This window comes from Oryctolagus cuniculus, chromosome 6 (genome assembly GCF_964237555.1).
Source record: "Oryctolagus cuniculus chromosome 6, mOryCun1.1, whole genome shotgun sequence".
In the NCBI taxonomy this organism is placed as follows: Eukaryota; Metazoa; Chordata; class Mammalia; order Lagomorpha; family Leporidae; genus Oryctolagus; species Oryctolagus cuniculus.
In genome coordinates, this window is record NC_091437.1 from 73,296,663 (window position 1) to 73,323,255 (window position 26,593).

General features: G+C 37.2%; 1 protein-coding gene across 5 annotated transcripts in view; it reads left to right on the forward strand.

Annotated features, from left to right (window-relative positions):
- The window catches only part of PPDPFL (pancreatic progenitor cell differentiation and proliferation factor like), a 46,657-nt gene extending 24,540 nt beyond the window's left edge, over positions 1 to 22,117 (forward strand). For 2 of the 5 annotated variants that reach the window (XM_070076580.1, XM_070076579.1), the window contains exons 6-7: positions 528 to 638; positions 1,564 to 2,328. In XM_070076580.1, coding sequence (XP_069932681.1) covers positions 528 to 638; position 1,564 — 112 coding nt within the window. In that variant the 3' untranslated portion in view covers positions 1,565 to 2,328. Of the gene's footprint in view, positions 1 to 527; positions 1,279 to 1,563; positions 2,329 to 16,424 lie in introns of those variants that run through there. The other 3 variants (XM_070076589.1, XM_070076588.1, XM_070076585.1) reach the window with 3 other exon arrangements.
- Positions 22,118 to 26,593: the final 4,476 nt, after the last annotated feature.

Consider the following 26,593-nt stretch of genomic DNA (forward strand, 5'->3'; position numbering starts at 1 on the left):
TTGTTATGTGATTCACTTTAGAACTGTTTTTTTTTCCTATTTCCATAAAAAAAGCATCTGTCAATACTTTTTTTTTTTTTTTTGACAGGCAGAGTGGATAGTGAGAGAGAGAGATGGAGAGAAAGGTCTTCCTTTGCCGTTTTTACCATTGGTTCACCCTCCAATGGCCACTGTGTCTGGCATGCTGCGGCCGGCGCACTGCGCTGATCCGAAGGCAGGAGCCAGGTGCTTTTCCTGGTCTCCCATGCGGGTGCAGGGCCCAAGCACTTGGGCCATCCTCCACTGCACTCCCTGGCCACAGCAGAGAGCTGGCCTGGAAGAGGGGCAACCGGGACAGAATCTGGAGCCCTGACTGGGACTAGAACCTGGTGTGCCGGCGCCGCAAGGCGGAGGATTAGCCTAGTGAGCCACAGCGCCGGCCTAGCTGTCAATACTTTTTACATCATCTTACACTGTGCAGGAGAATGTTATTTATCTGAGACGTTTTCGAAAAATCTCAACTTGAATTTAATTTTTTTCTATCAAAGGGATATTAATAGCCATCCCAGAATAATAAAGGGACTAGTCAATCAGAGGAGCAGTTGGAACTCAGAGCCCCGAGGGAAAGATCACCTGACTTTGAGGATGATGAGGACATGGTAAATATTGCTTCCGCATATGTTTCCTGTTTTCTTGAAGAGTGGCCACGGCTTGATCCATAAAAACAGACAAGAACTAGTGTGAGGATGTCACAAAAAATGTTAGTCAATAGTATTCATGCCATTCAAGTTGTTTCTTAATATAGCTATCCAACTGCATACCATTGTGGTCTGGAACTGTATTTCACTGATGACTAAGAGTGTTGACCATCTTTTCCTAGGTTTGTTGACTCTATGTGTATCTTGTTTAGAGAAATGTTATTCAATTTATTTGCCAATTTTTAGGCTGAGCTCTTTGTCATTTCATTGTAGAGCTGTAAGTATATGTCTTGAGTATGAGACATCATTAGATTTATAATTTGCATATATTGCCTCCCATTCTGTAAGTTGTCTTTCTCTTTCATGATCATGTTTTTTGAAGCAAAGAACTTCTAATTTTGACATAGTCCAATTTATCTATTTTAATTTTTGTTGCTCTTGCTTTTGATGTTATTTCTAAGAAACCACTGCTAAATGTAAAGACTTGAAGACTTACCCCTATGTTGTCTTTTAGGAGTTTTATGGTTTTAATCATATATTTGCATTGCTGATCCATTTTGAGTTATCTTTCTATATGGTGCAAGGTTGAGATTCCAACTAGATTATTGTGTATTAGGCCTTCTAAGTTGTTGCTACTTCATTTGTTGAAGATAATATTCTTGCCCCTGATGATTCTCCTTTGTGCAAAGTCCATTGACCATGATGTGTGGGTTTATTTCTGAATTTTTAATTATATTTTGTTTCTCTATATTATTGTTTCTCTATATTCTTATCCTGATTTCTTATCCACACTATTTTGAATAATGTAGCTTTATAGTAAATGCTGAAATTGGAAACTAAGTTCCCCCAATTTTTCTTTTATTTTAATGTTATTTTGGTTATTCAGAAACCTTTGTGAGGCTGGTGCTGTGCGGGCACACCTGCATTCCATATGGGCACCTGTACGATTCCTGGCTGTTCCACTTCCCATCCAGCTCCCTAATAATGCTCCTTGGAAAACAGTGGAATGTGGTCCAAGTATTTTGGCTTCTGCAACCATGTGTGAACGCTGGACAAAGCTTCTGGCTCCTTCCTTTGGCTTGGCCCAATCTTGGCATTGCAGCCATTGGGGAGTGAATCCTCAGATGGAAGATCTCTGCCTCTCTCTCTCTCTCTCTCTCTCTTTATCTCTCTCTGCCTCTGTCTCTGTAACTCTACCTTTTGAATAAATAAAGAAATCTTTAAAAAAGAACCATTTGCAATTGCATGTGAATTAGTGGATTAGCCTTTTCATTTCCACTAAATGGTTACTGAAATTTTAATAGGTATTACACTGAGTCTGTAGATGGTTTGTCTGATATTGACATTGTAATGGTATTCAGTCTTCCAATCTATACATACTAGATATTGCTCATTTATGTAGATATTCTCTGATTTATTTTGGTGATTGTTATATATTTCAGTCTAAAAGCAATCTCATGTCCTGTGTTTTGTTTATTTTGGGTTGTATTTAATTGTAATTAAGTTTATTTTTTAGGTTGTTCATTGCTGGTATAGGGAGTACACAACTGATTTGTCGTACCTTGTACTTTGCTGAATTCCTTTATTAGCTCTACTTTTTTTGTGAATTACCCACAAGTAAATAAATAAATATATTTCATTTTAAAATAGATGATAATTTTACTTCTTTTTTAAAAAATATTTATTTTTTAATATATTTTAAAGGCAGAGTCACACACACACAGAGAGAGGGAGAGATAGGCAGAAATATATTTCATCCCATGATTCATACCCTATATGGCTACATCAGCCAAGGCTGAGCCAAGCTGACCCCAGGAGCCTGCAACTCCAACTGAATCTCCCAAGTGGGTGCAGAGGCCCCACTACTTGGGCTGCCTTCCATTTCAGTCCCTGGGACATTAGTAGGAAGTAGAGCAGCCTGTACTTGAACTGGCTCTCATATGGGATGCTTGCCTTGCAGGTGGCAACTTAACCAGTTAACAGCCCAACCTTGATCCTCAATTGTTGTACTTCTCCTTTCCAGTTTGAATGTTTTTAATCTCCTTTGTCTAATTGTTATGGCTTGAACTCTCAGGATAATGTTGAATAGCAGTGGTGAAAGCAGACAATCTGGTCTCTGTCTTGACCTAAAAGGGAATGCTTTAATTACCATTAATATCTTGTTTTCTGTGAGGTTTTTGTAAATGCCACTTAACATGTTGAGAAAGCTCCTTTTCCCCTTAATTTTCTAACTGACTACTCTTGAGTAAAAGTTGTTAGCTTTTGTTTTTTTTCTGCTTTAATTGATATAGTCATTTGAAGGTTTTAGCTAATTAATTAATTGAAAAGACAGAGGACTGAAAAAAGAAAGACACACATGGAGATGCTCTGTCTACCAGTTTACTTCCCATATGCCCACAGTAGCTGGGCTTGGCCAGGCTGAAGCCAGGCTCCTGGAACTCAGTTCAGGTGTCCCATGAGGGTGGCAGGGATTCAAGCACTTGAGCTATCATTTGAAGCCTCCCAGAGTTCACATTAGCAGGAAGTCAGAATGGAAGAGGAGTAACCACAACTCCAATAAGGGATGTGCTGTCTCAAGTGGCAGCTTAACCACTGAGCCACAATGCCTGCTCCACTCACGTGTCATTTTTCTATCATTTTATTAATGTGACTTGATTATAGTGATTTATTTTTCTAAATTGGAAAAATAATTTCTAATAATTCCAATAATTTCTTGGGACAAAACTATTTGCAGAGAGAGAGAGAGAGAGAGAGAGAGAGAGAGCTTTAAATATTTTGCTGTATTTGGGTTACTAGTAGTTTTTGCATCAATATTTTTAGGAGGTACTGGTCTGAAATTTCCTTTTCGTCCGATGTGCTTATTTTTCTTTGATAGAAGGTTGTTATTTTTCTCCTTGATTAATTAGAAAGTGTTCTCTCTTCGTGTACTTTTTGGAGGAGTTTGAGAAATACTGATGTATATTCTTTAAATATTGATGGAATCCACAGTCTCTGTCACTGTGATGTTGACCATTCATTTTCCTTTTGCTTTCACAAGATCTTCTGGATCTTAGTATAACAAGTGAGCTTTATACTAGCAAAATTTGGAAGTTATTTTACAAGATGCTAGATTATACTTTCTTTTAGCTGGCTAAACTGCTGCTAAGCCTGGAGAAATGGAGATGCCACCCCATTACTGCTAGCCCTGATGGCACCTTGATCTTTGACTTGCAACCTCTATAACTGTGGAAAAATATATTTCTGTTGTTTAATACAACCATTGGTGGTATTTTGTTATGGCAGTCCTAGTTTACTAAGTCCTGGTTTACCTCAAGAAACCTACAGGTGACTGGAATTTGGTGATAGAAAAGGCTAGAAGAGTTTTGAGTTGCATCCGAGGAAATGCCTGAATTGCAGTAAGTGGACTCCTGGTAGAAATATGGGGAGATCATTAAAGGTGCTTCTGGTGAGGTTTCAGTTGCAAATGAGGAAGTATTATAGGAAGTGGGAGAGGGTGATCTTTATCACAAAATGTCAAAGAATTGTGTGAATTGTGTTGTGTTTTGTGGAAGACAGAATCTGTGAATGATGAAATTGAATACTGAGCTAAGAATGTTTCTAGGTAAAGTAGTCAAAGTCTAGTTTGTAGTTTTCTATTATTCCTAGTATCATGCAAAAGGAGAGAGATAAATTGACATGTAATTATTAAACAAAAAGGAACATGGAAGTGGAAGATTTGGAAAAATTTAGCCTTTCCATATTTTTTTTAAATGAGAAAACATGGTCCTGAGAAAATGTCAGAGTGTGGCTGAACTCTTCTTAGAGGGCAGAGCATCAAGCTGTAGATTATTCTTCAGAATTTGCCTTGCTCTACTTTAGAATATCCAGGGACCTATTACCCATTTAAGTTTCCTATTTCTTTCTTTGGTGATGGAAATCTCTACACAGCTGGCTGTCTGTATCTATGGGTTTTGCGCCCAGCATTTAAACCAATCAAAAGTATTTGAAAAACCAAAACTAATCTGTATTGTATACATACAGAATATTCACATTATAAAAGTCATCTAGAGATGAATTGAAGTGTACACGGTGTACACAGTTTATATGCAGAGATTCCTCCATTGTACATAAAGGACTTGGACAGCAGATTTTGGTATCTGAAGGGGTCCCGGAACCAGTTCCTCATGGAAGGACAGCTGCACTGTGGTTGTCCCACCATTTATTTTGGAAGCACACGATTGGCATGGTGTCAGAGGTTCACAACTGGTGAAGAATTTTGACTCAATTCTAATCAATACCTAATTTATACAATATTTAGATATGACTTGGACTTTGAATTAATGTTGAAATGGGTTAAGCCTGTTGGGGTATTGAGTTGCAGTGAATATATCTTACATATGAGAAGGTCATGAATTTTGGGGGTGGAAGGTAGAGAGGACAGGATGTTATCGCCTGAATTATGTCCCTCAATAGTCATGTGTGGAAACCCTAACCCACAATGCGATTACTTGGAGAAAAGGCTTTTAGTGTGGTAAGTGAGGTTAGTGTCATAGGGGTGAGGTCCTAATCCTACAGGACTGTTCCCTACAAGAAGAGGAAGGACAGCACACAGATGTCCCTTTCTGCATCTGCACAGAGACAGCAGAGGGCACGCACAGAGACAGCAGAGGGCACGCACAGAGAAGGCAGTCATCTGTAAGCCGGAAAGTGAGGCCTCACCAGAAACCAACCCTGATGGCAACTGGATCATGGACTTTTAGCCTTGGAACTGGGTGACAATGCATTTATGTTGCATATATTCCAGGTAATTGCTGTGAAATTCTGTTGTGACATCGTGGACAGACTAATTCAGGTGGTAAATGTCTGCTTCTTCAGTGGGTCCCTTGTGGTTTCATCCCAACTGAGAGGGAAGGAGACAACTTATTACTACTGGGCTGTGGTGAAATTCTGTGTTCACCAGTGGTTTCCCGTGACCTTGTGTGGCTGCGGGAGGAGAACTCTATACAGCTGGTGAGATGACGATCAGGTTCCACACTAGGCCTTTGCTGGAAGGAATGCCTCCTTTCTTCTGTCCCTATGTTTGGCTGGAGTAGATTTGCTCTGTCTCTTCCCTCATCCTTTGGCTGCAGTGAAGAAGTTTTTATTTTTATTTTTTGAAATTTTATTTATTTATTTGAGAGACAGAGTTACAGATGGAGAAGGAGAGGCAGAGAGAAAGATCTTCCATCGCTGGTTCACTCCCCAAATGGCTACAACTGTCAGAGCTGGGATGATCTGAAGCCAGGAGCCAAGAGCTTCTTCTGCTCCTGCACCCATGTGGGTACAAGGACCCAAGCATTTGAGCCATCTTACACTGCTTTCCCAGGCCATAGCAGAGAGCTAGATTGGAAGAGGAGCAGTTAGGATGTGAACCCGTGCCTATATGGAATGCTGGTCTTGCAGGCTGAGGCTTAACCTACTACGCCACAGCACTAGTTCCATGTGAAGAAGCATCATAAAGTGCTTCTCATTTTCTTATTTTTACAGTTTTGGCAGCATTAACCTTTTTTTTTCTTTTGTTTTTGCTACTTCAGTTGCAGGCCTAAGATGTATAATGAGTAACAGGGAACACCCTGCTGTTTCTTCCCTTATTTCCTGATGTCCTTCTCAAATCTAACTTCTTTCCCTACTTCAGAATTTTCTATGTTTGTTTTCTATCTATATTTTCCAGGGATTTTAGATGTTCTGCCAGGAAGGATACTGCATCTATTCTGTTTTCTCAGAAGCAGAAGTCATAAATAGATTCTTAGATTTCATATGTTTTATTTCTCAGTCTTCTGCTGAGTTTCTCTATTAGGATTCCCCATCTAATGACCCATTGGGCCCATCTTTTGCTCATAACTCATTCACATGTTTAATAACTAATTTCTTCTTGTTCATGAATCACCTTTTCTGGCTTTAGATGTGTTTCCTTGCATTGTGCCCCTACAATAATACAGAGATTATTTTGAAAGTGTTTGTAAAATAATCCAGTATACATGGATATTGGATAATGTAAAAGAAATTCTCTAACATCTGTTGGGAAATAGGAATGAAAATTTGACCTCTTAGGCCTATCAGAAATTGAGCTTGTTGACAACTTCATTGCAGCCTTAGACAGAAACATTGCAACCCTCTCAACCAGGTTTCAGATGCATTGAGACGAAAGTTAGAAACTTTCCCCTACCAAGACCCTGGGAGACAATTGTGTCTTATTGATTTACAACATTGCTGCTGCCTTTCTAATGAATAAAAATAAATAAGTAAAAATTCTAAGAAGACAAAGAGCTCAAATAGGATTCATTATTTATTATTGGTAACATTTTAGTATAAATATTTTTGAATTTTACCCACATATATACATATATGTATATTAGATTTTTAATTAAAATTAAACCATTTATCCTATATTATTTATTCATTCATTCATTATGTGATTCATTATGTTATGGTGCTATCTGTTATATTGTGAGTATGCATTGAGAATTAACAAAAATTTATAACCTTTTTTAAACATCAATACGGTTATTGGATGTCATAATTTTTGAATCAGTTACTAACAATTAGAAATTAATATTTAGGCCGGTGCCGCAGCTCAATGGGCTAATCCTCTGCCTGCAGCGCCGGCACTCCGGGTTCTAGTCCCGGTCAGGATGCTGGATTCTGTCGCTCCTCTTCTTGTCCAGCTCTCTACTGTGGCCCGGGAGTGCAGTGGAGGATGGCCCGGGTCCTTGGGTCCTACGCCTGCATGGGAGACCAGGAGAAGCACCTGGCTCCTGGCTTCGGATCAGCACCGGTGCGCCGGCCGCAGCGCACTGGCTGCAGCAGCCATTGGGGGGTGAACCAACGGCAAAGGAAGACCTGTCTCTCTGTCTCTCTCTCTCACTGTCCACTCTGCCTGTCAAAAATAATAAAAAAAAGAAATATATATTTAAAAAATTTATTTATCTGAAAGGAAAAATATCAGAGAGAGAGCGAGAGATAGAGAGGCAAAGAGAGATCTTCTATCTGCTGGTTCACTCCCCAAATGGCTTCAGCAATCAGAGGTGAGCCAGGCTAATGCCAGGTCGCAAGAATGCCATCTTGGCCTCCCACACAAGTGGCAGGGAGCCAAGCACTTGAGACACCCTTTACTTCATTTTCAGGTATTTAACAGGGAGCTGGATAGGAAATTGGGTGGCTGAGATCATAACTGAGTTGCAATGTGGGGATTGCATTGGTCTGGAAATCAGGATTATCCAATATTTCAGTGAGAAAGTTATACCAAATGTTAATTTATTTGCATTTGGCATACTTTTTTCAACAATGAGTAAATTTATAGGCATGAGAGTACAGGTGCAAAAATTATGAAAACTTTGAAGTTTCCTGATGTGTATTACCAAAGGACTTTCTAGAAAATCTGCATCAAATTATATGAGATTTCCATTAGGAGTCATGCATTTAACTTTAAAAGTGTCATTTTACATTTGGTAAGACATCTATGTTATGTCTAACATGATTCAGTGAACCTAAATTACTGTTAGCAAGGACATATTATCTAATTGGTGTAGATGAAATACTATAACTATTTTATTAAATTTATTGGATTATAATCTTCACACTTACAAGTTTTATAGGCATCTAGAATCTGTTATTATGCCTGCCCCAAATGCTGTTTGTTCAATAGGATTTTAAAAAGTCTTTAATAAGTTTATTTCCTTTAATTTGTTAAATTTTAGTTATTTTTGTATCTTTCATCAGTTTAAGATTAAGATTGGTCTTATTTAATTTCTCCCATAGGGCTATTTTTCCCCCTCATTCTTTCTAAAGATGATTATAAATCAAAGTGTTTTAGAACATCCATTTCTTCATGTAATATGTATATTTTCTTGGTAGTCTTGATTACTATTGATTTATTCTCTACTGGTACTTATTCCATATTCAGATAGATCTAATCATTTAAATAAATCTAAAGAAATTTAAGAGCTTCTTTCATGAATTTTTCACTCCTTTTCCTGAGTTTTATTCTCTTGAGAAATATCAGACATGTATAATTACACATTCCTGTAAAGATCTTAAACTCTTTACAGTTTTAATTTTTCCTAGTGAATGTGCTCATACTACATATTTCAAACTTCTTTCGTCTTTTGTAAAGGGAATGAATCCCTCCATGTAGTTGGTCATCTCCCCGAGGAATGCTCCAAGCGCCTTCACAGACAGTGCTAGCAAATCAGCACACATCCTCTGTGGCCAGCATTCACCTCTTTCGGATTGCATGATGGCTAAGCATCTTCCACAACATTTGTGCTAAGCAGATTAACCCAGTTAATGAATAGTAACAATCCAATAAAATTTTTCTCTTTTCACATCTTTGAGTCATGTGTGAAGCTGTCACACTTCAACCCTATGTAGCTTGTACTTTGATAAAATATAAGAGTTTAGATGTAAGCATTAAATATTATTTGGAGCAATACTGGTGCAGACAGACCTTTCTTTCTTTATTCCTTTTTCTCTGTTAGTTTTTTAAATCCTTGCTCCACATATAAGGGAGAACGTGTGGTATTTTGTAAAATTTTGTTTCATACTTTTGTCAAACCAATGGTTAAAAGTATTACACTACTTATATTTTTAAAGATTTAGTTATTTATTTGAAAGACAGAGTCACAGAGGAAGAGGCAGAGAGAGAAGGAGGTCTTCCGTCTGTTGGTTTACTCCCCAAATGGCTGTGTGTGTGCAAATATTTGAAATCTTTACTTAGTATAGAGTAGGTCTTCTGTGTATAAAGTTAAATGAAAATGAGTCTTAATGGAGAATGGGACTGAGAATGGGAGAGGGAGGAGGAGGAGATATGGTGGGAAGAGTCATTATATTCCTAAAGATGTGCTTGTGAAATTTGTACTCCTTAAATAAAAGATTTCTTTGGGGAAAATAATTAAAATTTAAAATTAAATAAAAACCAAAATGTTTGGTTGCATTTATGAAATCACTGATGTTGGTTGGAAACACAGCACAGGAATCCAAATAGCAAAGACAGTGTTAAGAGTAGGGAGTAGCTTCTTTTCTTTGTATGTGTGCATGGGTTCATTGAGATTCAGTTGGCTATTTTTTTTCTTAAAAATAAACCATTGGTATTTTGAATGGTATTGCATTGAATCTGTAAAATGTGATACCAATCAAAATACCAAGGACATTCTTCTCAGGTACAGAAAAAACTATGCTGACGTTCATATAGAAACACAGGAGACCCTGAATAGATAAAGCAATCTTATAGAACTAAAACAAAGCCGGAGGCATCACAATACCAGATTTCAAGACATACTAAAGGACAGTTATAATCAAAGCAGCCTGGAACTGGTATAATCTAGAGCTTTTCATGCAGGAGATAGTTAACAGAGTCAACAGTCCATCTAGGACAAGTGGCAATCTGTAATAACTTCAAGGTCATGTAGTACAGGCATCAGAGAGCTACAGAAACAACAGGATCAGAGGGAGTAAAATTCCAGAGAGGAGGGAATTTTCAAGAGGAGGCAAGGTATCAGCAGTGCTTTTTCTTCCTGGGTAAATTTGTTGATTTTGAACTAGCTAGACAGGGACATTTCAGTCTGACCCCAGGCAGACAGAGAAAGACACACATTTGGAGTATGTAGAAGCCCATAGGGCTGGCAACTGTCTGTTCTTTAAGACGTTTGCTGAATTTTGAAGCTGTGCAGGTAGGAAGCTAAAAAGTTAATTCTGATTTCTAGACAGAACAGGAGTATATCCTTTGATCTTGGAAACAAAGACCTGACAGTAAGACTGGCTCTGAAAACATAAGGCTTTATAAAGAAGCCTGCCGCAGCACCTTCTTCATTGACATACTCTTCAGAAGGGGAGGTAAGCTGGTGTGGTTTATAGATTGTGACAAATATATCACACTAATATAAGATGGTAACCATAGAGGAAGCTGGGTGTGGAGGACATGGGAATTCTTTGTACTCTGCATTTTTTGACCTGTAAATTTAAAGCAATTCTGAAGTAAAATGTTTTAAAAAGTAAAGATAAAATAAAGACATTTTAGAACAACAGCTCTCATGTAGTTTAAAAAATAGATTAAAAATTTAAAGTAGTGAACAGGAGATGAGCACCAAACATCACCAATAATTCCATTATGTGTGAATGGACTAAGTACTCTAAGACCTCAGACTGGAAATAAACAAACAAACAAACAAACAAACAAAAACAAGCAAACAAAAACCAAAAGAACAAGCAAACACACACTCATCAGAAGATGCAGTGCTTAAGCAAGTGACAATAAATGCAAGGACACAAAAATGTTGAAAATAAAAATAAGGAATGCGAAATTAAGAGCAAACACAAACCAAAAGAAAATCGTGAAGCTATACTCCCTGGAGACAAATAGACTTTAGGTACAAAAAGAAGAGAATAATTACAAATAACTACTAAGCTGAAATAAAACAAAAATAAGATTTTTTTTTAAAAAATGCATGATAATTAATTTTGTGTGTAAACTTGGCTGGGTCAAGAGACTCAGAGAGGGGCCGGCACTGTGGCACAGCGGGTTAAAGCCCTGGCCTGAAGTACCAGCATCCCATGTGGGCGCCGGTTCTAGTCCCGGCTGCTCCTCTTTCCATCCAGCTCTCTGCTATGGCCTAGGATAGCAATAGAGGATGGCTGAAGTCCTTGGGCCCCTGCACCCATGTGGGAGACTCGGAAGAAGCTCCTGGCTCCTGGCTTCGGATCGGCACAGCTCCAGCCATTGCGACCATCTGGGGAGTGAACCAGCAGATGGAAGACTTCTCTCTCTGTCTTTACCTCTTTCTGTAACTCTGTCTTTCAAATAAATAAAATAAATCTAAAAAAAGAGAGACTCAGAGAGCAGAATATACATTTCTGGGGGTATCTGTGAGGTGTTTCTGAAAGAGATAGCCTTTGAATCAGCTATGGAGTAAGTAAATCTAGCCTCCATAAAGTGGTAGACATCATCCAACCTCTTGAGATCCTGGAAAGAACAGAAAGACAAAGGAAGGGAAAATTTGCTCTCAGTGCTTGAGCTGAGACATTCACCTTCTCCTTCCTGGGATATCAGTATTTCTTGCTCTCAAGATTTTGGATTGGAACCAAGACTTATACCTCTGTTTTCTGTGATTCTCAAGCATTTGCACTTGAATTCAAACTGCAACATTGGTTTTCCTGGATCTTCACTTGGAGACAGTAGCTTATGAGACTTCTCAACTTACCCAATCATGTAGGCCCACTTTTTCTGTAAGTATCTCCCCCCTCTCTCTTTCTCTCTCTCTCTCATCTCTGGCAGATATGCAAATAAGAAGAGTCTTAAAAGTTTCAAGAAAAATTCATGTTATGAAAAAAAATACCTTCCAGAAAGTAAACTCACACTAACTTGGCATAACATACCTGAATGGGATTTAGTTGAGTCTCTAAGAAGGAGAAGACATCAGTTAGAATGAGTTCTGCTAAATTTGAAGCAAGAACAAATATAGAATGTATGGTGAAGCTTGGATGGAAGAATGGTGAAATCACTGATGATTTCCAAAATTTCATGGGGGCAATGCCCCAAAGAAATCAGCAGTTCATTTTAAGAAACGACAAGACTATGCTGAAGATGATGCCTACAGCAATAGACCATCACATTACTTTGTGAAGAAAGATTTTATATTGTTTAACACCCTGACTGATGGGGAGAAATGATTAATAGCAACCCAATGCCAGAGACTTCTCAACTGATTCAGCATATACAATTCTAACGGAAAAACTAAAGTAGAACAAAGTTTGTACTCAATGCTATGCTGTATTCAGCTCAGCTGAAAACAGCCACAGAGTTTTCAGTGGAAATTTTGAACAAGTGGCATCCAGATCCCAGCATTTCTTCTAAAAATTTGAACAGAAAATAAAATGTGGCATTACTAGTGTTCAGACAAATCATAACCAAAGCAATGGCTACAAAGAGAAGAAAGTGGTCCAGTCAAATAGAGAGTGGACCAGCCAAGAGCAGAGGTCATGGTTTTTGGAAGAGGTCAAGAGGTTTTTGGAATGTTGTTAAATGCATTTTTCACATTGAATTTCTGGACTGCCAAAGAACAAGAACATTTGCTTATTATTAATGTGTTTTGAGAAAATTAGCCAAAGATTTAGCAGAAAATGCCCAGGAAAATATTTCTACCAGGACAATGCTCCTTCTCATTCCCCTCATGAAGCCAATAATTTTGCACAATGTTTAGGCATCCACCATGCTATTGTGCTTTGAATACTTTTTGCTTCTTAATTGTAAAGAATCTTTGTATTTTAAAGATTTATTTTATTTATTTGAAAGACAGAGTTACAGAGAGAGGTAGAGACAGGGAGAGAGGTCTTTCATCTGCTGGTTCAGTTCCCAGATGGCTGCAATGGGTAGAGCTGTGCCGATCTGAAGCCAGGAGCCAGGAGCTTCTTCTGGGTCTCCATGTGGATACAGGGGCCCAAGGACTTGGGCCATCTTCTACTGCTTTCCCAAGCCATAGCAGAGAGCTGGATTGGAAGTAGAGCAGCCGGGGCTAGAATCGCCGCCCATATGGAATGCTGGTGCTTCAGGCCAGTGCTTTAACCTTCTGTGCCACAGTGGCAGCCCCTGTAAAGAGTCTTTAAAGGGTATGCGCTTTTCCTATTAATCATATAAGAGAACTGCATTGGCAAGGTTAAATTCACAAGACCCTCGGAATTTTTTTAAGATTTATTAATTTATTTGAAAGGCAGAATGAGAGAGAGAGAGAGAGAGAGAGAGAGAGAAGAATACAAGGAGCTCTTCCATCTGCTGATTCACTCCTCAAATGGTTGTGAGTGGTCACAGCTTGGGTAGGCTGAAGCTGGACCCAGGAACTCCATCCGGTGTCCCATGTGGGTGGCAGGGCCCAAGTTCTTGGGCCATCTTCTGCTGCTTTCTCAGGTGCATTAGCAGGGAGGTGGATTGGAAGTGGAGAAGGTAAGAATTCAACTAACACTCATATGTCATCAAGGGCAGCAGCTTAACCTGCATCACTATGACACCAAACCCAACCCTCAATTTTTGGGGGATAGACAAAATATTTGATATTTTTGCTTTCAAAGGTGTCTTGAAACTTGAAGGAGCTTATATTGAAAAATAAAACCTATCTTTTATTTATATTTAATTCCAATTTTTTTCTGTGAACATTTTGAAGGCCACTCAAATATCTGACAATCTGTAAAACAGGAGGAGTACATTTGCAATTCACATATCCCACATTTAGTATGAGCAGTTCTCATACTAAATCAAGAAGACATACAACACAAAGAGACAAAACAATGGAGAACCATGGGAAAGACACTTTACAGCAGAGTACAACCCAATGGGCAACTAAAAATTTTAGACACTCAATTTTGTTAATCAAAATATTTTTTCTTTTTTTTATTTAGTAAATATAAATTTTCAAAGTACAGTTAATGGATTACAAAGGCTCCCCCCCATAATTTCCCTCCCACTCGCACCCCTCCCATCTCCCACTCCCTCTCCCATTCCATTCACATCAAGATTCATTTTCAATTATCTTTATATACAGAAGATTGATTCAGTACATATTAAGTAAAGATTTCATCAGTTTGCACCCACACAGAAACACAAAGTGTAAAATACTGTTTCAGTACTAGTTATAGCATTACTTCACATTGGACAACACATTAAGGACGGATCCCACATGAGAAGGAAGTACACAGTGACTCCTGTTGTTGACTTAACAATTTGACACTCTTGTTTATGGCGTCAGTAATCTCCCTAGGCTCTAGTTATGAGTTGCCAAGGCTATGGAAGGCTTTTGAGTTTGCCAACTCCGACGTTATTTAGACAAGGTCATAGTCAAAGTGGAAGTTCTCTCCTCCCTTCAGAGAAAGGTACCTCCTTCTTTGATGACCTATTCTTTCCACTGGGATCTCACTTGCAGAGATCTTTCATTTGGGTCTTCTTCTTTTTTTTTTTTTTCAGAGTGTCTTGGCTTTCCATGCCTAAAATACTCTCCTGGGCTCTTCAGCCATATCCGAATGCCTTAAGGGCTGATTCTGAGGCCAGAGTGCTATTTAGGACATCTGCCATTTTATGAATCTGCTGTGTATCCCACTTCCCATCATGGATCGTTCTCTCCCTTTTTGATTCTATCAGTTAGTATTAGCAGACACTAGTCTTGTTTGTGTGATCCCTTTGACTCTTAGACCTATTGGTGTGATCAGTTGTGAACTGAAATTGATCACTTGGACTAGTGAGATGGCATTGGTACATGCCACCTTGATGGGAGTGTATTGGAATTGTTAGTCAAAATATTACACAGGTTCAAATCACATTCCAGAACATTAAACTTATGATGCTGTGTAATACCAAGTTTGAAGAGCACATAAAGTAGCTGGAACACTCAAACATCAGTATTAGGATTAAAATAACTGCTTGACAGCATTCCCTGAAGCTGGATGCAGTCACACTCTGTGACTCAGTACTACCTGTGCAGTGTGGAACTTCACATCTGTAGGTAAGTTAAGGTCTATATACACATGGTAGAATTAAATAACAGTAACAATGAACAAACTAAAACTAAGTGAATTTTCTAAATATAATGCTGAGCAAAAGATTACAGAGAAGAGCATATAACCTGCAATTCCATTGCATAAAGTTAAAAAGGCAAAGTTACTTTATGACCATGGAAGTCAACTGTGATTCGCCTCTGGGAGTGGCATAGAGAATAGAAATGTGCATCCTTTGGGTTTGTGGAAATACTGATTTTGAAAAGAATGATGGTTACACAGATGTGCTGAATTTGAAAAAGAAGGAAGCTGTGCACTCAAGATTTGTGTACTTGACTGCAGTTATGCATAAATCAATAAAATGGAAAGTAGTTTTTATTGCAGAAAGAAGAGGAAAAAAATGAAAACGAGGCTGGTTTAATTTAAAATCAAGCTTCTTGGATGTAGCAAGACCATAACTGGTGGGCAAAGTCACAGGCATTTGGAATCTCCGTTTAAAGACTGAAATTTTTGAAGGTGATCTGGGACAGGTAGTCCCACCGTTTTGGACACCTGCATTTTCTAAGATGCTGTAAGCCTTTCTAACAAAACTGGAACCTAACTGTGTGTGTGTGTGTGTGTGTAAGATGTGATTGCTTGCAAATCCTTGGACTATGTGAAATGCTTCAACAACTATTAAGAACCAGAAACTGTAATCAAAGAAATCAGTAAACTCAGGTTGATGTGTTGACCATTCTGTTTATGTTCTTATCTCAAGCAAATTTTAAAATGTAAGTAGGTGAGGGCCAAAGAAAAAGCCTTGGAACACTTCACCAGTGATCTCATCAGGAACAATGCAAACCCAACACCATATTCTTATAGATGTCTGTGCAACTAGTCAACAATTTATTCAGTAGCAATAAAATAATAGCCATTTTAATCCATTTAACATTCCCTGTTCTGTTTACATGCAGTTTTCTCATGTACTGAAAATTAAACATCATAATATGAAATGTGTACTTTTTTAAGAAGGGTGAGGTCCAAAATGTAAAATAGACTATCTGTATTCTTTTCTTTTGTGGCCTGTAAAGCTTAGATAGTGCACTTCCTGAGAACAGAACGTGGCAAGGCTTTGATTGCTCACTTGAAGAGATATTGCACATGGTAAGCCGTTGTGGAACTCACAGAAAAAGATGACATCGCTGTTGGTGATTTATGTGGCACAGTTCTCTGGATGGCCTTGGACTGACCCAGTTCTCGCTTCCTTCTCATTTGTAGTTCTCAAGAATAACCGAAGAATGTGCTGGAAATGCAACATTCTGAGATAAGCAGGAGCTGGCCAGAAAACCACTGGGCTGTGTTCCCGCTGCCCCCCTGGAAACATGATGTCCTTCAGTGCTTTGGCCCAGTGATCACATTACCTGACCCAGCTCATAAAACACAGCATAGGTACTCCCCAGGGGCCCGCAGCTGCAGTGCAAGTGGGGCATGCGCAGTTCAGACTCCATCCACTAGGGGCAACTTTCCTAGGTCTTGGGGAACTGCTCACAGTGGACCCCGCCCCAACCCCCCTCACTGATCCCCCAACATTTGCCCCCTTCTGCCTGTCTATAGGCAATAGACTTGTTTCATGGAACACTGGCTGTGGGATTCTGCCTCACTGAACTCAGCCAACTTGGCAACCAGCCCATGGTGAACTTGCTTTGCAATTTGCAATGAAGTAATATTAAAAGACTTCACAATTCATGATTTATGGTTGGTTGGTTAGGCAGATCCTACCTGGAACATCACAGTAAATTAAGGGATATTGATGTTACCGGAGAAAAGAGATTGATTAACTCACTGAGTCAAGATACTGAGTATTATTCTGGCTTTGTTATTTTTAAAATTATAAGATTCCCCCCCCCCATTTTTTGTTCTTTAATCAGAATTTTAAAGCTGAAAAAAACTATCCATCAGAAATTGACTTTTTCCAGATTTTACTCTGAAGTGGTGATAAAACAGGTCCAGAAAGTGGAACCGTCTGAACTATTACCTCTCATGCTCTGTCTGCGGCATAGTGTATCATTCCGCTATCTGAAGAGTGGTTATTTTGACGTTGATCTGATTCAACCCAAAGCAGCATGACATCATTACTGAATCGGTCCCTGGAAGAAGACACTGCTCCCTTTTGAAGAGAGCAGTGAGATTTGGCAGAAGGAAATTAAGAAGCCAGCAAGAATCCTTGTCTACCACACATTCATCTTCTGCAAGCACACACAACAGGAGTGCTCTCATGTGACTGTTCAAGTGTACAGTTCTGGGGCCAGACTGCTGGTCTTTACATTCTAGCTCTTCTGCCTTGAGAGTTACTTAGCCTTCTGTACCTCAATTATTTTATAAATACTTATTCACTTCATCAGTGCTTATTTTTCAGTACTTTGTCAGTACTTATTCACAACATTGTCACCAAGACAAGTTGTTACATAGAACAGGATTGGTAGAGTGCTTGGCATGTGTTCTTAGTTTTCCTAAATAAGATAATTATTTTTTCTAATTAATTAAGAGGAGATAATCGCTTCATAAGATGCACAGTCATTCACTAAGCTTGGGCAATTGTAATCACCCCTGGGAGTAGAAAGCAATCTTTCACTCTCAGAAAGTTGTCTGGTGCCTTTGCCACTCAATTCTCTCTCCTCTAGATTAGCAGTGGTTTTCTAATTTCCATCATAAAGATTATCATCATTGCTCCTTTTGAGTGTTATTGAATAACAATTTTCCTGAGCTGTAATTCATGTAAGATGTATACAAAGTTTACAATTCAATGGTGCTCAGTATGTTCACAAGTTGTGAAACTGTCACGACAGTGAATTTTGAACATTAATAATCACCTCAAAAGAAACCTCATAGATTTCAGCAGTCAACTGATAACCTTCCCCAATAGCAGGCAACCACTAGTTTAAATTCTACACCCAATTGTATTTTGTTGACAGATTCAGCTGATAATTATTTATTCATACTGAATAACTTTTAGGTTGAGTTTGCGAATAGTTTATCATATGTGAATTTATATTTATGAATGGCATTTTCTTGAATTGATTTCTTATGCTTTGTGAATCTTAGATGTAAAGTTTTTGCCAGTTTTTTGAAAATGAGAATTGATTTCTCTTTCTTTTGATCTTTTGAAAAATTTTCAGATGTTATTTACATATTAATTTGAAACATCTCAGACTGCAGCCTATCTGCTGATTTTTTTGAGAAAGATTTCATCTTAGAATTTCAATTTTTAAGTACTTATGATAAATATTTATTTTACAGATTAAATTTAAAATAATATATTTTCTGTGAATATTTTGTGCATAATTTTTTCCATAGATTTAACAACTTAGTTCACAATGTTCTCTTATTTTCTTTTTCATATACTTTGTGTCTGCTTGGGCTGTCATACCAAAGTTCCACAGACTGGGTGGCTTAAACAAGATATTTATTATCTTGAAGTTCTGGAACCTAGAAGGCCAAGATCAAGGTGTCCCTAGGTCTGATGGTCCCTGAGGCCTCTGCCCTTTTTTTCAGAGAACCACCTTCTTGCTGGGTCCTGCAGACTTTCTCTTTACTTACTCTGTCATGTCTTCTTCTTCTAAATGCACCTGGCTGATTGGATTAGGACCCACTCTTAGGACTTCATCTAACTTTCTTATAAAGAAACTCAAAGTATTTTTGGAACTTGTAGTATTCTTCATTCCTACTAGCAATATATGGGTTCTCCAGTTCTTCACATATTTTAAGAATTAATTATTGTCACTTTTTTAGAAATTTTGTCATTCTGATAGATATCTTTGTGGTTTTGATTTCAATTTTCATTATAATGGCTAATAAAACTGAGCACCTCTCATATCTTTTTCCAGTGTTCTAATCGAATCATTTGCTTTACAAGTATATTTACATATAGATATTTGAACATGTAGTTTCTTGGTCAGCTATTATATTATCTCCCAGTCTATACTTTCTATTTTTATTCTCTTAAAATGATCATTCACACAACAAAGTTTTAAAACATGATGAAGTTGATTCTATCAGTTTTCTTTTTATGAATCATGCTTTTGTAGTAAGTATTACATATAGAAGATTTTCTCCTGTTCTGCTTAATATTTTTAATACTTTAGAAGAAAATTTTATAGTTGTCTATAATCCATGTTGAGTTGATGTTTAGAATAAGATGTGAGATTTAAATAAAGTTTGATGTCTGTCTATGGATATCTGATAACTTTGGCTTCAACGATGAAAAGGCTGTTCTCCCAGTGAATTGATTTTCTTTCTTTATCAAAAATCAGTTCACTTCATGTATGTGGGTTTACTTTTGGGCTTTGTGATCTTTTCCACTGCCATACATATTTATTCATTCATTGTTGCAGCCCTATCTTGATTATAATAATGGGTTAAGTGATTCCTTCCTCCTCACTCATTTGCAGGACTGTTTTATCTATTACAAGGCTGGTAGCTTCCCATTTATGCTTTAGAATAGTCTTGTCTATGTCTGCACAAATATCCTTCCAGAATTTTTTTCTAGAAGTTCAATTAAGCCTCAGGTCAACTGTTAATGATGATGTATAATTAAACATTATAATATGAGATTTCTTGTCATAATTATCAGTTCTGCCCGAACTTTTTGTAAAAATCAGCTACTTTATAACTCTTACAACTGACTTCTAGCATATTTCTACTCTGTTCACCTGTCACCTCATTTTTTTGCATTTTGTTCTTTGCTTTGTCTTCTAATTCACTAATTCTTTCTACAGCTCTGTATATTCACTGATCCACCAAATGAGTTTTAAATATGAATTATTGCAGCTTTATTGTTCTATGAATTTTTTATATACTTTCACGTATTTTTGGTCACTGCTCATCTACTTCATTACGCAAAATTATTTTGTGTTCTGAGTGCTAAATTGCCATTTTTCTTTTTATTATATATATTAAGTTATACAAGTTTCATATATTTCCTTTTTATCATTATAGAAGCATAGTGGCACTTCCTCCTACACTCCCTCCCACCTACACTTCAACCCTTCCTCCCCCTCCCTCTCAGATTCCCACTCTTAATATCTACAGTGATCTTTCTTTAGTACACTTAATGATTGTATAGTTCATGATACCCTAAGTAAAGCAGTTCAACAAATAGCATGAAGTGAAAACAGAACAAAACAATATACTGTTCCCCAAAAAAAGAGACAAAGGCTATAATCTATCATTGATTCTCAGAATGTCCATTTCACTTCAATGCGTTATTTTTCAGATACTCCATTCATTACCACTGATCAGGGAAAACATATGATATATGTTTTTTGGGACTGGCTTATTTCAATAAGTATAAGGTTTAGAGTTGCAACTGCCTTGTTGTAAAAGACACAATTCCATTTTTTTTTTATAGCTGAGTAGTACTCCATAGTGTATATATACCACAATTTCTTTATCTGGTCATCAGTTGATGGACATCTAGGTTGATTCCACAAATCAGCTATTGCGAATTATGCTGCAATGAACACGGGGTGCAAACTCTTTTTTGGGGGGGGTTGGGTACATTTCCAGGAGTGAGATGGCTGGATCGTAAGTTAGGTCTTTATTCAGATTTCTGAGTTATCTCCTTACTGTCTTCCACAATGGTTGCACCAGTTTACATTTCCATCAACACTGTGCCAGGGTGCCTTTTTCCCCACATCTTTGCCAGCATTTGTCATTTGCTGATTTCTATATGTGGGCCATTCTAAATGGAGTGAGGTGCAACCTCTCAAGTGTCTCCTTGCCATTTGACTTTGCTCTCTTGAAAAATGTCTGTTCAAGTCCTTTGCCCATTTCTTAATGGGATCGTTTGTTTCGTTGTTGTTGAATTTCTTGAGCTCTTTATAGATTCTGGATGTTAACCCTTTATCATTTGCATAGTTTGCAAATATTTTATCTCAATCTGTTGGTTGCCTCTTCACTTTGCTGAGTGTTCCTTTTTGCGGTGCTGAAGCGTCTCATCTTGATGTAATCCCATTTGTCAATTTTGGTTCTGATTGCCTGTGCTTTTCGGTTCTTTTCCAAGAACATTTTGCCTATGCAAATATCTTGCAGGATTCCCCAATGCTCTCTAATTATTTTATGGTATCAGGTCATAGATTTAGATCTTTAATCCATTTTGAGTGGATTTTGTGCTAAGGTGTAAGGTATAGGGTCTAGTTTCACACTTCTGCAGGTGGAGATCCAGTTTTCCCAGCATCATTTGTTGAAGAGACTGTCCTTGCTCCAGGGATTGATTTTAGCTCCTTTGTCAAATATGGTTGTAGATGCATAGATAGATTTATGGAGCTTCTATTCTGTTCCATTGGTCTACAAGTCTGTGTTTGTGCCATTACCAGGCTGTTTTGATTAGAACTGCCCCAAAGTATGTTTTGAGATCTGGTATTGTGATGCCTCTGTTTTTGTTTTTGTTGTATAAGATCACTTTAGGTATTCCTGGTCTACTGTGTTTCTGTATGAAGTTTTCATCTGTTTTCTGCTATCTGGCATTGCTGTTGATCCTTACATGCACTTTTGTTTTGTTGCCCTGTGATTTTTGAATTGAACAACTCATTTTATTTAGAATGTCTTTATGAAGAATACATTGAGGCTTTGGTCAATACAGAATTTCTCCACAAATAATTTGAATTTTCTTATGGCACTACTTCCTGGGAACACATTTAAATTATTGGTATGATATTTTCTGGATTACATCATGCACTTTTAGAAAGGCAAAACAATATGAAAACACCTTACAACTTAAAACTTTACAATGGTTTTAAGTACTTTGTTTTTCACCTTTTATCTCTATTCCCTGTAGCAAAATCAAGATTGTCAAAAAAGTTAGCATCATATTCCTCGTTGGTTTATCTTTCATAGATACTAAAATTTGGGGTGTAATCCTTTGGACAATCAACTTTATTAAGAGGAATAAAATCTTTCAAATTTTCCAGTTTTCACAGGCTTGAAAGTTTCTATCTACACACCTATATCAATGGACATTGATATTTTATACATTTTCAGTTATGCACATGTACAATCATAAGCTAACATTAAAAACATAAATAATTTAGGGAGACCTGTGTTGCACAGGGGCTTGAACTGCCAGCAGCAACATCAGCATCCTATATAAATACTGGTTCAAGTCCTGGCTGTGCCACTTCTAATTCAGATCTCTACTAATGGGCCTGGGAAGCGAGTGGGAGATGGCCCAAGTTCTTGGAACCCTGTCACTCATGTGGGAGGCCCAGAAGAGTTCATAGCTTCCGGCTATGGCCTGGTCCAGGCCCGGACATTGTGGTTATTTGGGGAGTGAACCAGTTGTTAGAATGACTCTCTCTCTCTCTCTCTCTATATATATATATATACACAAATATATTATATTTATTTATAATAAATTTAATTATAATATTTTAAAAATAATTTATTATTTTATGAATAATAAAATAAAAATAAATAATGCTATTTATTATTTATAATGTATTGTTCATAATATAATAAATATTATTTATTATAGATAATGAATAATAAAACAATGAATGAAATAATTATTTATAACAAATTTATTGTATAATATATTTTATATATGTGTGTATGTATGTATATATGCATACATATATATATCTTTCCCATTCCCCTATTTCTGTTTCTGCCCCCCATAACCCTGCCTTACAAATAGATAAAAAAAGTTACAAAATACTTTATACATTCATCATCAGTTATAATTTTATGTGTGCAACTCCATTTAAAATTATCATGATGATAAATGCAGGGTACATCAGAAGGTATGGGGATGAACATAATTTAAAGGTAAATTTATTTTGGTTCAAATAATTTTGAAGCCCATGAAAAATTTTCTCATAATACCTATTTCCATGAGCATTGGGAAGATTCCTCATGTTTTGGATCTGAGTCTTGTCATGTCACCAAAGTTCTTCATTTGAAATGTGTTTGAAGAAGAGTTCCTACAACAGAAGAATGCAAGCTGTGTTATTCTGTAGTTTGCATATATGCATTATGAAAATAATTTTTAACCTGCAGTGTTCTTTTCATGGGAATGTTTTATCCACTTCTCTGTTGTGTTAGGGCTCACTGCATCTACATTCACAAATAATGGATTTATAAACTTCTATCATTAATCATATGTACACTATAATGTCATATGATATGCTAGAAAAGAATGAATCAATGAATGTGGCTCAGTCAACATTTTGGAAATGTAAGCCTCCATTTTTCCTTCAGATGTGAGCATACTATACACGGCATATGACCACTGGAATCAGGTGAAGAAGTAAGTATCAATATTTAAAGTCACCAATCAGGGAGAACATATGATATTTGTCCCTTTGGGACTGGCTTAATTCACTCAGCATGATGTTTTCCAAATTCCTCCATCTTGTTGCAAATGACTGGGTTTCGTTGTTTTTGACTGCTGTATAGTATTCTATAGAGTACATGTCCCATAATTTCTTTATCCAGTCTACTGTTGATGGGCATTTGGGTTTAAATTTTAACTGAAAAGTGATCCCTGTTAGGAATTTGGAAAACATTATGTTGAGTGAAATAAGCCAATCCCAAAGGGACAAATACCACTTGTTCTCCTTGATAGGTGACAACTAACTGAGCACCAAAAAGGAAACCTGTTAAAGTGAAATGAACACTATGAGAAACGGTGACTTGATCAGCCCTCACCCTGACTGTTGATGAGCAGCTTAATATGTTATCCCTCTTAGTATTTTTGTTTGTTTGTTCTACTTAATACTTTTGGTTGAATACTGTAATCAATACACAATTCTTCTTAAGTGCTGAAACTTAACTGAAAAGTGATCCCTGTTAAATATAAGAGTGAGAATGAGAGAGGGAAGAGATGTGCAATTCGGGACATGCTCAAGCTGACTTACCTCAAACGGTAGAGTTAGAAACATACCAGGGGATTCGAATCCAATCCCATCGAGGTGGCATGTACCAATGCCATCTCACTAGTCCTACAGTGATCAATTTCTGTTCACAATTGATCGTAATGATAGGACTAAGAACCAAAGGGATCACATAAACAAGAATAGTGTCTGCAAATACTAGCTGATAGAATCAAAAAGGGAGAGAATGATCCAACATGGGAAGTGAGATACACAGCAGACCCATAGAATGGCAAATGTCCTAACAGCACTCTGGCCTCATAATCAGCCCTTAAGGCATGCGGATCCGGCTGAAATGCCCATGAGAGTATTTCAGGCATGGAAAGCCAAGACACTCTGGGGAAAAAAAAAAAAAAAAAAAAAAAAAAAAAAAAAAAAAAAACAACCTAAATGAAAGATCCCCATGAGTGAGATCCCAGTGGAAAGAATGGGTCATCAAAGAAGGAGGTACCTTTCTCTGAAGGGAGCAGAGAACTTCCACTTTGACCATGGCCTTGTCTAAATATGATCAGGGTCAGTGAACTCAGGGGGCTTCCATAGCCTTGGCAGCTCATGACAAGAGCCTAGGGTGATTACCGATGCCAAAAACAAGAGTGTCAAATTGTTAAGTCAACAACAGGAGTCACTGTGCACTTACTCCTCATGTAGGATCTTTGTCCTTAGTGTGCTGTACATTGAGATTTAATGCTATAACTAGTACTCAAACAGTATTTTTCACTTTATGTTTCTGTGTGGGAGCAAACTGTTGAAATCTTTACTTAATATATGCTAAACTGATCTTCTGTATATAAAGAGAATCGAAAATGAATCTTGATGTGAATGGAAGGGGAGAGGGAGTGGGAAAGGGGAGGGTTGCGGTGGGAGGGAAGTTGTGTGGGGGGGAAGCCATTGTAGTCCATATTCTGTACTTTGGAAATTTATATTCATTAAATAAAAGTTAAAAAATAATATTTAAAGTCAGTAGTCATGCAGTGCCTGATGTTGTTTAAGTCTGTGATGGAGAGACTTGCACAGTGGTGGATATATAGGATAACAGCCCCTCGTGATGTTGTAGCTGCCTTACTCTCTGGAAGAGAAGTTGATATTATTCACACAATGATGAATCACACACTACTCGAAATGTATCCCCACCATTAAGAAACACATGACTGTATTAGAAAACCCTTTTTCCCTATTTTCAGTATCAAAAACATATAAATTAAGTTGCTTCTTTTGGAACTCCAACAGCTTACTTCTGAATCCCTTGTGGTTTGTGAATAACACTTGGAGGTAAAATGGTTAGAGATGCAAATAGTATATTGACAAGATTTCTTGCAGCTTACCAGATTGGGTGTTAAAAATCCTGGACACTAAAGGGCAATGTAACATTATGGGAAAAGTCAGCATAAAAGGAAAAACACTGCTTTTGTATTTTACTCTCGTTTATAACCAATTTGATAAAATCAGTTTCTTTACACTTTTTAAAATAATTCTCTTGAATTTGCTAATTATTCTCCCATGTGTAATTAATTTGATTGCATCACTTCCTTGAAACAGAGATATTTAAGAAACTGAGATTACAGGGAAAGGAAGAATTTGTTAGCAGCTAGAGGGAGAAATCTGGCCAAATGAAGTTTGTCTGTGCATTTGCTTTAAAAAGGGCAAGATAGGAATATGTGAAAATTCTAGAAAAAGTCTCTAAGTCACAAAAAGTAAGATATTTCCTATTGTGCAACTTGAATTTTTTTTTTGTTTTCATATTATTTGAAACAAAAATTATCAACAATAAACTGTAAAACATAGTTTTTTTAGAAATTAAGCCTGGATCAGGTAGAATGTAATTGTTTCCTCAGCCTTTGTAGAATATAATACACATATGGAATGATGTTTTACATATATTTATTTAATAAACATAGCATAAGGGAATGATGGGAAACTAAAAAAATTAATTTCAGAACTCTATTTTATGCGTGGATCAGGATTCCAAATATGTATGATTGAGACAATGTAAAACACCTAGTGGAAAGGTCGGAAGAGGGATGAGAAAAGTAGTAATTTGGTGTCATGTATAAATTAGAAACAGAAATTCTTGGAGCACAAACTTGCATTCAATTCCCAGTATAAAATTAGATTTTCCTAACATATTTTAGAATCTATTTGCATAATCTTATATATTCTGAAAGGTATTGACACCAAATTATCCATTGAAATTTAAGTAATGGAAGAAAGCAAACAATATAAAGATAATGGCTACTTTGATTCCATAGGAGAAAAGCGAATTTGAAACAACTCCATAGAGAACTTTTATAGTATGCCTCAAAAGTCCAAATGGTAAAAATAGCCAAAATGAAGCCAGTAGTTTCATTCATGCAGTATGAAAAAAGTGTTTTATTTCCTTCAGCTGTTATTAGTAAATGATGAGCAAATTAAAGTATTTCAGTGCTCTATGCAGTGGATTTAAAAATGCTTACCAGCCATTTCCTTTACAAATGCTATCAGGAGTTCCATTTGTAAATTCACACTTGATGAGTGTTTTGA